The 12,471-nt window shown below is 38.6% G+C and overlaps 1 protein-coding gene across 1 annotated transcript in view; it reads left to right on the top strand.

Moving 5' to 3' along the window:
* Window positions 1–12,471, top strand: part of FRAS1 (Fraser extracellular matrix complex subunit 1) — a 516,919-nt gene that overhangs the window by 196,087 nt on the left and 308,361 nt on the right. The window contains exon 4 of the mRNA XM_012557480.1: window positions 7,295–7,387. Coding sequence (XP_012412934.1) covers window positions 7,295–7,387 — 93 coding nt within the window. The remainder of the gene's footprint in view (window positions 1–7,294; window positions 7,388–12,471) is intronic.

Genomic DNA, 12,471 nt, shown 5'->3' with positions numbered 1-12,471 from the left:
GACTACATATCTTTTCTGTTAGGATAATTTTTTTTCCAGGTGCTGACTCTTCTTTTAAAAGTGAATCTATTTTTTTTTTAAAAAAAAAAAAAAGCTTAAGCTTTAAATTTGAACATTTGAAGCTTCTTGGAGAAGACCAATTATTTCTTTAAAAAGCATTCTGTCAACTTCACAAGCTCAGTTTATTTTTCTAGTTTTTTTGCCCTTGCTCTCCAAATAATTAATCTTGAGCCTTTATTACCATCTAATGATAATAAGTTTCTGTATATTCCTAACATTCAGGTGAAGGTTCTCAATACCTTTAAAAGTATTCTTCAATTTCTGCTTGGGTGTATTCTGAGAAGCTGGGTGCACATCACAAATGTCGATAAAATTTTGTTGCATATTATGGGGACTTTCTATTTTATGAAGTAAATACTCCTTCCTAAAAGATCACTATTTGACTTACTGAGTAACATATGTCAGAATATGAGCTGGCGGTATAAGGTCCTACCCTTTTTACATGAGTAAATATGGTATCGTAGAAGAAGCCCTGAATTAAATGCAAGAAGAAATGGATTCTGTTGCTGAAAACTAAACGTATTCTACACCAGCAATCAGCTAACTATGGTCTGCACACCAAATCTGTCCCACCACTTGTTTTTACATTCAGCCATGAGCTAAGTATGGTTTTTTTAATGGTTGAAAAAAAAATCACAAGAAGAAAATATTTCTTGATGTGAAAATTATATGAAATAAAATGTCAGCAGTGTCCATAAATATTTATTGGAACACCATGCTTATCTGTTTATGTATTATCTGTGACTGCTTTTGCTCTACAACGATAATTGTGACAGACTATGTGTGACCCACAAAGGCTAAAATATTTACTGTCTGAACCTTTACAGAAAAAGTTTCTGACCCTTCTTCTTTACCAAAGTACCTTCCTAGTTTGCTCTTCTCCTAATTTTTTGTTTTTTTAATATCAGTAAATGGTAACTACATTCTTAGTGGCTGAGACTCAACTCCAAATTTTCACCCATCCCACGTTTGGTATATTAGCAAATCCCAAGCTCTTCCTTCACAAAACAGCATATTCCAAATGTGTCTTTTCTGCTCTCACTCTGGTTCCACCTATTATCATCTTTCACCTGGATTCTCACCATAGCCTCTTGACTGCTTTCTCTGTTTCTGCTCTTGCTCTTTTACTCTGATATTTATTTCACTTGATATAGTAGCCAGGATGATCCTATTAAAATTTCAGTCAGATCATGTCACTCTGCTCCTTAAACGCCTCCAGTGGTTTCCCTTCTCACTCAGAATAAATCCTCATACTGTTCTTCAAGATCCTACTGTACCCCTCAGACTAAATAGTATTCTCTTTCTTGCTCACTTAGTTCCAGACACGAAGCCTCCTTTCTGTTTCCTGAACATTCTAGGGACACTGTGCCACAGGGTCTTTGTGCTTTGCTGTTCCCACTGCCTGGATTGCTCTTCCTCCAACATATATCTTGATCCTTTACTTCCCTCAGGTCTTGTCCATATGCAACTATATTTAAAATTGCAAACCTGCAACCACTACTATGTATTTCCTATCACTCTCCCATGCTTTATTTTTCTTCTTAGAATTAACTACTATCTGACATACTATATATTTTATGGTATTTTTTGTTTATTGTCTATTCAGTGCATATCCTCAGCACCTCAAATATGGTAGGCATATGGTAGGAATTAAGTAAATATTTTTTGACAGAGTAAATGAATGAATGAGAGATGAGGCTAAAGAATTTGTAGGTTCAAGGTTATGGTGGGCTTTGCATGCTGTACTAAGCAGCTTGGAATTTTATGTTTAAGATGATAGAATACTAATGAAGGTTTTAGGCATACAGGTGGCATAGTCAGCTTTTCCTTTTAGAAAGATCTCTCTGGTTTTTCAGAGTCAGAGACTGAGAATAATCCGCATGAGAGAGGATAAGTACCTAAATCAGAGCACTGGTAGTGTATGGATCAAGAGGAAAGGGCAGGTTCAATGGATATTTAGGAGATAAAATCAACAGAACTGGATGGTTGATTAGATGGGCAGTAACTAGGTGAGGGAAAAGAAAAGGAGAGATGACTCCCATATTTCTGGCTTGATGACATGATGGTTAGCTGAGCTACTGACTAGAATTAGACTATAGAAGAACCAGGAAAAGCAGTCTATCTGGGAGGAAAATGATAATTTCAGTTTGTGGCATGTTGAATTTGAAATGTCCATGGAACAACCAGGTAGATGTGTCAAAAAAGCAACTAGATTGGATATGAGTCTAAAACTCAGAAAAGAAGTCAGGGCTAGATTTATCTCTATGGGTGTCATCAGCATATAGAGATTGTGTGACAAAAGAGTATAAGACTAAAGATAGAATTTAGGGAGCATGTTCACTTAAGGGGAGGTGAAGAGAAGAGAGGAAACTTAGAAACATGAAGAAGGTATGGTCAGAGGGGTAAGAGTTAAGGAATGGTCAGAGAAGAGAATCAGGAGAGTAGAGAGTTTCCTGAAAAAGTTTGTTTCCATAGTGTTGATCACAGTCAAGGGAGTAAGAAAGAAGACTTAACATAGTCCAGTGGATTTGACAATATGGAGGATATATGTGGCCATACTTAGGTCAGTGTCAGTGGAATGGTAGTAGTAGAAGCTGCACTACACAGGTTTAAGGAGTGGATGGAAACTGGGGAAAGGAAAACTAAGTAAAGTCTACCTTTTCAGAAAGCTTGGCTGAAAATGGGAGGGAAGAAATATGATATTAGGTAGGCACCATTACATCTAAGATATTTGTTTGAACCTCCCTATCCCTGACCATAGCTCATAGTGACCCTATAGGACAGAGTAAAACTGCCCCATAGGGTTTCCAAGGAGCACTTGGTGGATTCTAACTGCCAACCTTTTGGTTAGTAGCCATGGCTCTTAACCACTACACCAGCAAGAGTCATTATGAGTTGGAATTGACTCAGTGGCAATGGGTTTGGTTTCTTTCTTTCTTTCTTTTTTTTTTAAGATCCCTGACTGTTGAGCCTGGCTGTGTGTTGCCATGGGGCTTTGGGTTTACCCTTATTTTATTTCATTCCCAGGTTGCAACTGCCTGTTTTTTTAAATTAACATGTGAGAGACTGGATTACTTTTGGAGGGAGAGGGAAGTGGTCCAGAGGAGAGAGAAGTTGAAGACACAGCGGTGGGGGAGAAACAGAATTAATGACTTAGAAGGAGTAGTTTCTAAAGAAGAATAGAGAATATGGGATGCAGAGCTGGGGGTGGTGGGGGGAAGGTGCAGTGTGGATTGAGAGCTAGAAGAGAATAGTGGAGCTATCACTGAGGAGAGAAGGGCAATGACCAAAGACAAGATAAAGCATTTGTGTGTGGCATTAAGAGCCTGTAGGAATAGGAGATGGTGAACCTGTAGGAATATCAAGCTGCATGGTGGAATGATATTCTCAGCAGTGCTTGCCAGCCAGGTACAAGAGAGGATAAGGCAAATTGTGAGATGGATCCAGGATTGGGATTTTGCCATAAAGAGCAAGAATAGAGATATAAGGAAGTGGTGGGTATTGAGGCAAACATGGATAGGAAAATGAGGCCAGCTGGGGCTGAATGATTTCAAGGAAAGGAAGTGCTCAACAATCTTTGGAGGGAGAAGATGAGTGGGAGTGAGAGTGAGAGAGAGGTAAATGGTAGGAGGTTGAAGTTCAGAGAGTTGAAGGTTTCTGATACAGAGCAGTTTGGAGTATGGATCAAGGTTGGCCATGGCCATGGCTAGCTGAAGTAAAGTGGAGGTGAGAGTAGCTTGAATTGAGTTGGTCAAGAATATTAGGATAGAATGTTGGGCTGGTCACTTTCATGGACATTGAAGTCATTCATATTGATGTCTAGGGATAGGGTAGAAAAGAAACTGATGCCTAGGTGCTAAGTCTTTAGTGAGTATGAGGAAATGAGTGACAAATTGAGGGATAATGGTAATAAGGAAAAATGACATAATCAGAGAGCATGAACTTTAAAGGAAGTGGTTCCTAATCTATGAAAGGAGAAAGTTGGACCAGATGATCTAGCTATAAAAAACTTTCAATTCCAAGATCATATGAGGGTACCACAGAGCGGTTGGATTATTTCTTTTAAGTACTGAAATAGAATCATAGAATGGTAGAACTAGAAAGGACCTTAGAGTTCATTTAGTCAAAGTTTCTCATTTTATAGACAAAGAAAACAGATATTTAGTGGCCTTGAAGACACAGAACAATAGATGGCTGTCTTAGTTATCTATTGCTGTTATAATATCACAGATGCATGGTTTTAATAAACAGAAATTTATTTTCTCACAGTTTAGGAGGCTAGATGTCTGAATTCAGGGTGCCGTCTTAGGCAAGGCTTTCTCTCTCTCTGTCCGCTCTTGCGGAAGGTCCTTGTCTCTTTTCAGCTTCTATTCCTTGGCTCTTTGGTGATCTTCATGTGGCATGGTCTCTGTCTTCCCCCATCTCTGCTTGCGTACTTAGTCTTCTCTTTTATGTCTCAAAGAGATTGATTTAAGACACACCCTACACTAATACATCCTCAGTAACATAACAAAGAAAACCCATTCCAAAATGGGATTATAACCACAAGTATAGAGATTAGGATTTACAACACATATTTTGGGGGGACACGGTTCAATCCATAACAGTGGCATAGCCATGACAAGAACCTTAGTCCCTGGCTCATGGCCCAATGTAATTTCTGCTCCATCATTTTGCTTTTAAATTTTCCTTTGTGTTTCTCAGCAACATGTATTGTTGTTATTCAAATATGCTGTGGTATACTTACATTAGTTCATGGCACAAATTAATGAGTATGCTACCATTTGTATTAAACTGAAGTATTATTATTGTTAATAATAACTTTGATTTATATCTTTTTTTTAACTTCTGAAGGCACTTTTATAATTTATGTTTTGATTATGGGATTGACTGCAAATACCTAGCATCACTGGACGTCGTGTCGGTGGCAGTTCTGATATTTGTGTGTGTGTGTCTGTCTGTCTGTCTGTGTATCTGTTTATAATAGATGGATGGATAGGAAAGAGACTGAGACAGAGAAAAAGAAAAATTAAGAGAAAGAGAGACATCTAAAACCCTGAATATCTAACCCAGTCCTGACAGAACCAATCTCTCTTCAGGGTTTCTGGAGAATATATATGCACAGAGGACAATGCCATGTAAAGCGAACACTATATTTCATGGTAATGCTTTGCTGCAAACCTCAATGCAGATAATAATAGTATTTATTTACCTTATAAAGTTGTTGTAAGAATTAAATCATATATACACATACATATATACATACACACACGTATGTATAAATGCTAACAAAAATACCTGACTATAGTAAGCACTCAATGTCTAATTGTCATCATCATTATTGTTATTTTGTTCTTCCATATCCTAAACAAGTAATCTTGCCTAGCTCCCCTGGCACTCTTCATTGATGTCTCTCCTGTGCGGCATGTCCCAATTCTCCCCAGTGCAAAGTCTGGCTGGGCAGTAGACCTGTATGTTTCTTGCAGTCCATGGTGCACTAAGCCATGTAGAGTTACATGGTTAGGTGCCAAGAACTCCCTGCTTCTCTCTTTCCAAGGCCCCATATTCAAAGCTCTTTCTTTCTCCTTTAGCCCAAAATGAGCTCCTCTGTGTTCCACCCGAAGTTCAATAGATAGACCCAAGCTGGGAGTTGTGGGGGGTGGGGTGGGAGGGTGGGAGTATCCTACTGCTACTTACAAGTAAAAAACAATATTTTTATGAAATTAGTTTTAAGGACCAAATGTGAAAATTAGTTTTAGGTAGCCTTCTGTCTACTTTTCTCTCCCACCCTCTCTTCCTATTTCCATGTTGGAATATAGCAACACTCGGATTATCTCATTCTGTATCTGTCTGTCATTCTTAATGGAAATTGGGCTAATGTAGTTTTCTTTTAGCGTTCCGAGGTCTTTTTTTTCTGAAAAGGATCTGGGAATACGTTTCATTTTCTTAAAAAAAAAAAATAATAATGTTGCTAGATATGTGCAGCTTTATAAAAATCCCATACCATCTAAGCAAAGTCCTTTATTAAGCAAATAAGAATTTGGATATCACTGTTATTGATGAATTTATCTGTGTAGTGGATTAACAGATATAAAATCTTAGTCCCATTTCTCACCTATTTTTATGGATGTCATTAGAAAATTAGAATTCTCTTGTAGGTACAACTTTCTTGTTATTGGATAGCAGCCCATCCTGCCCCCTCAAAACAAAGGAAACTATATGTATGAGGAAATTATGTTCTTTACACCCACACATGTATATTTTATTCTACTGGCGGAATTCTTTGTAAACTTTTGTCCTGTGGACAAGTCATGGTTTCCTGACTAATGCAGAGTCAAAATCACTCATTGCCTGTTCTTCCACACCTCTGGATTTTTAGAAATCTTAAGTTACATAGTAGAGCAACAAGATGAATAAGGGGGTAATAGAATCACTAGGTCCCAAAGACAAACTTAGGCTGTGTGCTCCATATTTTTAATAGCTCTTAGATAAACTGATTCTTTACAGTGTCAAATGGATGGATTAGTTAACATGAAAATGCCCCAGTAAATCCTGGAGTATCAGGTGGTGGCCCATCCTTTTGATAATATTGCCTTTAGAGAAAACACAACTGAAATGACAGAAGCCTTGAAAAACAACCTAGATCTTCATTGGAGCTGAGGGATTCCATCCGGCTCACCGCAGTATATGTGATACTTCCACAATAGTGCCGTTTCCTCTCATAACTTTGTCCTTCAGCCAGGGCCCCGTGTGCCTTGCTGCTCTGCTTCCCAGTTAAAGTTAACCATGGGAAATTTAGCTCTCACCTGCTGGCTCCATCTGGCCTTTAGGATAACTGGAAGACCTGACAGTTCTTTGGCTGCCCCAACAGCGGGAAACAATACCCTTAGGGAAATACAGTTCTTCTCTTACCCTGCCTGTTTTTCATGTGTGAAGCTTGGGTGGAGCATTTCTAGTGAATGAAATTCTTCACTTCATTACTTGTGAAAAGAGGCAATTTTCAAAGAATTACTTTCACAAGGGGGTTCATTTTAGCTTTGAGAGAAGCTCATCTTGACAGAGAGAATCTTTCATGTTAATTTATTTGGTTTATCCTCTCTGTTGTTGTCACTGTGGAAACTTATGAGATTTAGTGAACCTAAGATGACCCGGGGTCTGATGAACCATTGTGACTCTTTGGTTGCTGCTGCTACTGCTGTTTTACACTGAACTGAGCTGTGTTTTAAATGCCCAGGGAGAAGTGCTTCAAATAGCCGCCAACCAGTGCTGCCCTCAGTGTGTCTCGAGGACTCACGGATCTTGCCATCATGAAGGGAAAATCCATGGGGTGAGTGTTTTCCGACCCAAGGTTCCGTGTCTGTACATCAGTGGCAAGGGAAAGCTGAATGTTAAACTTGTATTGATGAGGGGAGTATTTTTTGTTTGTTTGTTTGGGCTGTGGAGGACCAGAAGCTGATTTCACTTTCTCTGGGCATTTAGATTTCTTGAATAAAATTAAAACTGTTCTATTTATTCCACAGACCTTACCTAAACATTTGTAGACTGAATTTGTGTTTGTATAAAGGCTAATCTGGGAATGTTGAGGTTGAAGAACTTGCGATGCTGAATAACAAAAGTACCACCTTGCCTTTGTATTATTAATACAAACAGCCCCAAGGGAATGAGTAGAGGAAATATTATTATATGATTTCTAAGTTAAAGACAAAAAAATTCAATTGCAAAGCGCTTGAGATACTTACCAAGTGTCATATTTACAGTAAGTGGTATAACCTGGCCTAGAACTCAGGTTTTTTAACTCCTAATTCAGGACTCTTCCCACTAGAATTTCTCAACTTCAGCACTATTGACATTTTTGGCCTAATGATTCTTTGTTACAGGGGCTGCCCTGTGCATTGTAGGATGTTTAGCAGCATTCCTGGCCTCTACCCACAGACACCAGTAGCACCCCCACCCCCAAGTTATGACAACCAAAAATATCTGCAGACATTGTTGAATGTCCCGCAGGGGTCAAAATGCCCCCTGCTCCCCCCTTTTAGAACTACCACACTAGAAAGCCATCCTAGAGTTCTTTCATTATACTTTTTCATTCCAGATCCTTTAGGATTAATTTAGAGATATTAAATACTGGTTAAAAGTACTGTTCCCAAGGTTTATAATAGAAACTGTGAAAATGGAGTGGGTATAGTTTATCTGCACTCTTACCTAAATGTTACCCCAAGGCAGCAGGTGAAGTTGAATGGGATAGAAAGAGGCTCTTTGCTTTAATCCTCATCTTCCACGTGATATAAAACTTTCCCCAAGTTAGTGTCTCTACCTATTCAGGAGAGAGCACAGGTGAGCAGGATTTGATACATCTACTCTAGGCTTCTATTCAGTGTGTCTACTTACAACTCAGTGAAAACAGTGCACATTTCCCCATGGGACAGGATCATCTGACTTGAGCCACTGTCTCTTAATTACACGAGGAAGCCACTCTTTCACTTCGCACAATGTGTTGCTGAAAGATACTCAAGTGGGGCTCATGGTGGGAATGTCTTCATACCCCGTGTCACCATGTGTTGCTCAGTTCAGCCTGTGTTATGGAGGGTGGTATAAACCTTAAATGCCACCTCACGGGATCCCCTGTGAAATGGAAGGTGCTCTAGGGCAGATTGCTGATGAAAATAATGCCAGTACGTAAGGATTCGAATAGATGCGCGTTCAAGGTGAAAGACACCAAGCTGAATCTTGCAAGTGAAAGAGCAGCTAGGAGCTAAAATAAGGTCAGGATCTGGGAAGAAGCATACGTCTTAAATAAGAAATGGGACGAAGGACACAGAAGATTAGAATTCAGTAAATCTTTTCACGGACACTTAACCATTTGCAGTCTCATGTTATATTTGCATACATGTACAATCTTCTTATTTTGATTTAAGATACAAGAAATCAGCAATATTTTCTAGGTCTTTTAGTGATCTTCCATGCCTCCTACCTAACCTGGCACTTAGCACTGAACTTTTCCAAAATAGGTGCTCAATAAACAATGATAAATGAAAGAGTCAAAGAGTTAGTAAATCCCTTCTCCAGTGTCTCCATGTCCTCATCCCAAGGGTATATTGGTCACTAGGGTGGTTGGGCAATTCTTGGACCACAGATCAGCTGCTGGGTTACTTAAAAATCCCCTCAGTCTCCTGCCTTTTCTGGGAGAGTCAGAAAGTACCTCGAGTCCTCTTTCTTCCGCCTCCCTGCTATTCATCTCTTCTGCCTTAACACATCGTGCAGAAAGCTCTAAACTGGGTAAGAACGTGCCTGTGCGTTGTTCTCCCATGTGAAACTTTCAACGTTTACTCCCTCAGAAAATGTTATATTTCTAGTACTTGATGTAACTGAAGAAAAGGCTGAATTTCAGGAACCATACTTGAGGAAGAAAAATATCTCTAGTGGTCTGCTTCTTCAAATAGAGTTAGAAGGTTGATTTTTTTTTTAATTGAGGTAAACTCTTCTAATTTTAGTCTTAATAAATTTAAAGTGATTGTTTCTTGACTTTCTATCCTTCCTTCCTCTCTTTCTTCACCTCCCATAGATTCTTACCATATTTGTCCTAGAATTATTCTGCCTCTGGAGTATGTTAAATGCTTGTCTAGATTTGGTCTGAGTCTCATCTTGCCATTTGTATCACTAGATTTTTCTCTGAATTTTACAGCCTTTCTTTTTTGCCCTTTCCACTTATTAGGAAACAGCTACCAGAACATTTTCCTCTCCTCTGAACAGCAGTATCCTCTCTCTGTAGCCTCTGGCTTGCATCCCATGTGGCAGGTTATGGAGACTCTCCCAGTAGCTATAAAATAGCCTGGTGTTTCAAGAACTTTGCAATGGTAATCTGAAGTGGAAGCCTTTCCCTAAAACAGAGATTAGAAGAGGCTTTAGCACAGAGTGGGTGTGACAGGGAGAGAATCAGTTGGAGTGATAATGTGCCCAGAGAACAGGATTCAGGCAAAGCAAGGTCAGGGCTGGAGTGAGCTCACAGCTGCAAGAGAAGGCTACCCTTTAATAAAACGGCTGAGCCACATTAGAGGACCGTTTTGCCTGCACAGTAGGCAGCATGTTACACAACTGGTATTCCAGCAGATCAGGACAAGTCTGAGATCTTTCCTGGAGTGAGAAAAACACTTGAGCCTTTTGGCTGATGTCAGGGCTGTTTGAGAGTGTCACATAGGCTTATTGCAGCTGGAATTTGGGGGACCATTTCATCCATGACCTCTCCAAAGCCATCCCTTCAAATTAACCTTTGGGTCTGTGCCCAGCCTTGCCAACCAGTCATGGAGATGAGCCTTAAATGTGTTTTTCTAAAGAATGTTGGAGTGCTTTTTCCCATTTTTTCCCTAAATGTTAGGGAGGGGAAAGGACCATTAATCCCCTTTCTTTTCTTTTTTACTAATTTAATCCAACACCAGATAATGTGATGTCTGAAAACATAGATCTTGAAGGTTCACTGAAAAAGAAAGTGACAGGTGGTAATGCGCTAACACCCACATCTGATTGAATAGAGAGGGGGAAAGAGAGGCCTACTCACTCTGCTGTCTGTGAGGTTAAAAGAAGAACTAATTTATGTGTGTGAGAGAAAAAATGAATATTGAATTCTGCAGCCTTATTCTGCTCAAAGTAGAGGATGTAATTATCATATGCACTGAGCAGTCCCAGATAGTTAGTATTCTGGATCTATAACTTCATAACAGGAACAAATTATATGAAGAAAAATTTTTTGTTCTGTCAGTAAGCCAGGCAAATATTTTATGACCTTATCTTTCCTTTGGACTTATGTCAATAATCAAACAGACTTGTTAGTTGACTCTGCAGGAGAATATATTTAAGCTGTTGTCTGCAGAATTCACTTCTGCCCAGCGTCAAAAATCTCATGTTTTTAAAAGGCATTAATGAGGTTAAAATGGCACAGCTAAGACTTGGTCTTGTGGGAGCATTGTTTTGTGTATCTCTTAGTCTTTGATTTTACAAAGCTTTCTTTGCTGCTGCAGGGTTTATGAAAAAAATAACATATTTATAAATGGAAATGGAGGACACTATGAAATTTAAAAAAAAAAAAAATCTGCATGGGCCAAACGCCTTGTTCTCTAGACTGAGTACTTGCCACCTGGTCAAGAAGCCAGTTAAGTGAGAGACGCGGGACTAGTTCCTCTCCATCACTCTCTGACTTTGGACCGCCACCATCTGGAGCTTCTTCTGTGGCTTTGACATTAAGCAGTGGGGTGCCCCTGCTGAATGTTCTTTGTTATTCCCATCATTCTTAAGCGTATTGTGAATTGATAATCTAATGTTTAGTTTTATGTCTCTTGAGTTAGATAATAGATTCATATCATCAGAAAGTTCGAAGGTACCAGAGAGATTAACTAACACAGCCCTCTCATTTTACAGATGAAGAAACTTTGATGACTGACAGGCTGTTGTTGTAATTAATTTTTGTGGTGTCTTTCTGAAAGGTGATGTGATGGCAAATGTTTAAGAAACGACAGTGTTTACTAGGAAAAACAGCTAAGCTCTTGTTTTAATGAAGTGAAATGTCAAGAAGTTTAGAAACAGTCTCCTAAGTTTTAATAAAACAAAGAAGTTCATTTCAAGTTGTTTTATACAGTCTTCAAATCTGACTTTATTTAAGATATAGAAATGATTTTTAGATATTTTAAACAGTAATTTGCTTTCTGATGACAAAAATAAAAATGTGTTTATCAGTGAAAATTTAGAAAATATAGAAAAGTATACAGTAGGAAAAAAAAATCACTAGTAATTCCAATACACTGAGAACCACTGTTAATCTCCTCTCAGTTTATTTGGGGATGGAGGTGGCATGGAGATAGATAAATATCATATAGATATGTTTTTTTAATGTCATTGTAATTATGCTATGCATATAGCTTTTATCTTTTTTCATGTAACATTTTATTGTAAATTGTTCCCTAGCATACTGTTGCAGAACGTGATTTTTAATGATGATATGTTCATTCCTTATTATTAGGTATTTGGGTAGCTTCCAAATTTCACTAAAATATTTCCAGTTACACTATAAATAACAATGAGATGTGATTCCTAGTAGTAAAGTCTTTTTGTGTATTGTTGATCATTTTATTCAGATAACTTCTTAAAAGTGAAGTCAGTAGGTCAAAGCATCTAAAGATTTTGAGTATTGAGGCTTGTGAAATCTGCTGTTAGTTCAATTTTAAATTTTCTATGGCTAATGATAAACCCAGTGGGAATATCACTGACAATGTGGCCCCAGTGGGAATATCACTGATAATGTGGTCTCTTTGTAGGTGTGATTACCATAGGCAGGCTCCCCACTGGCTCCAGAGTAAGGGATGGCTTTGTAGACGGGAATCCCATTTCATTGCAATTTCACCAAAACTAAGTACTATGAATTTT

Source organism: Trichechus manatus, unplaced genomic scaffold (genome assembly GCF_000243295.1).
Source record: "Trichechus manatus latirostris isolate Lorelei unplaced genomic scaffold, TriManLat1.0 scaffold00105, whole genome shotgun sequence".
NCBI lineage: Eukaryota > Metazoa > Chordata > Mammalia > Sirenia > Trichechidae > Trichechus > Trichechus manatus.
Note: the sequence above shows the minus strand (reverse complement) of the source record. Positions and strands in the feature narration are given on the sequence as shown.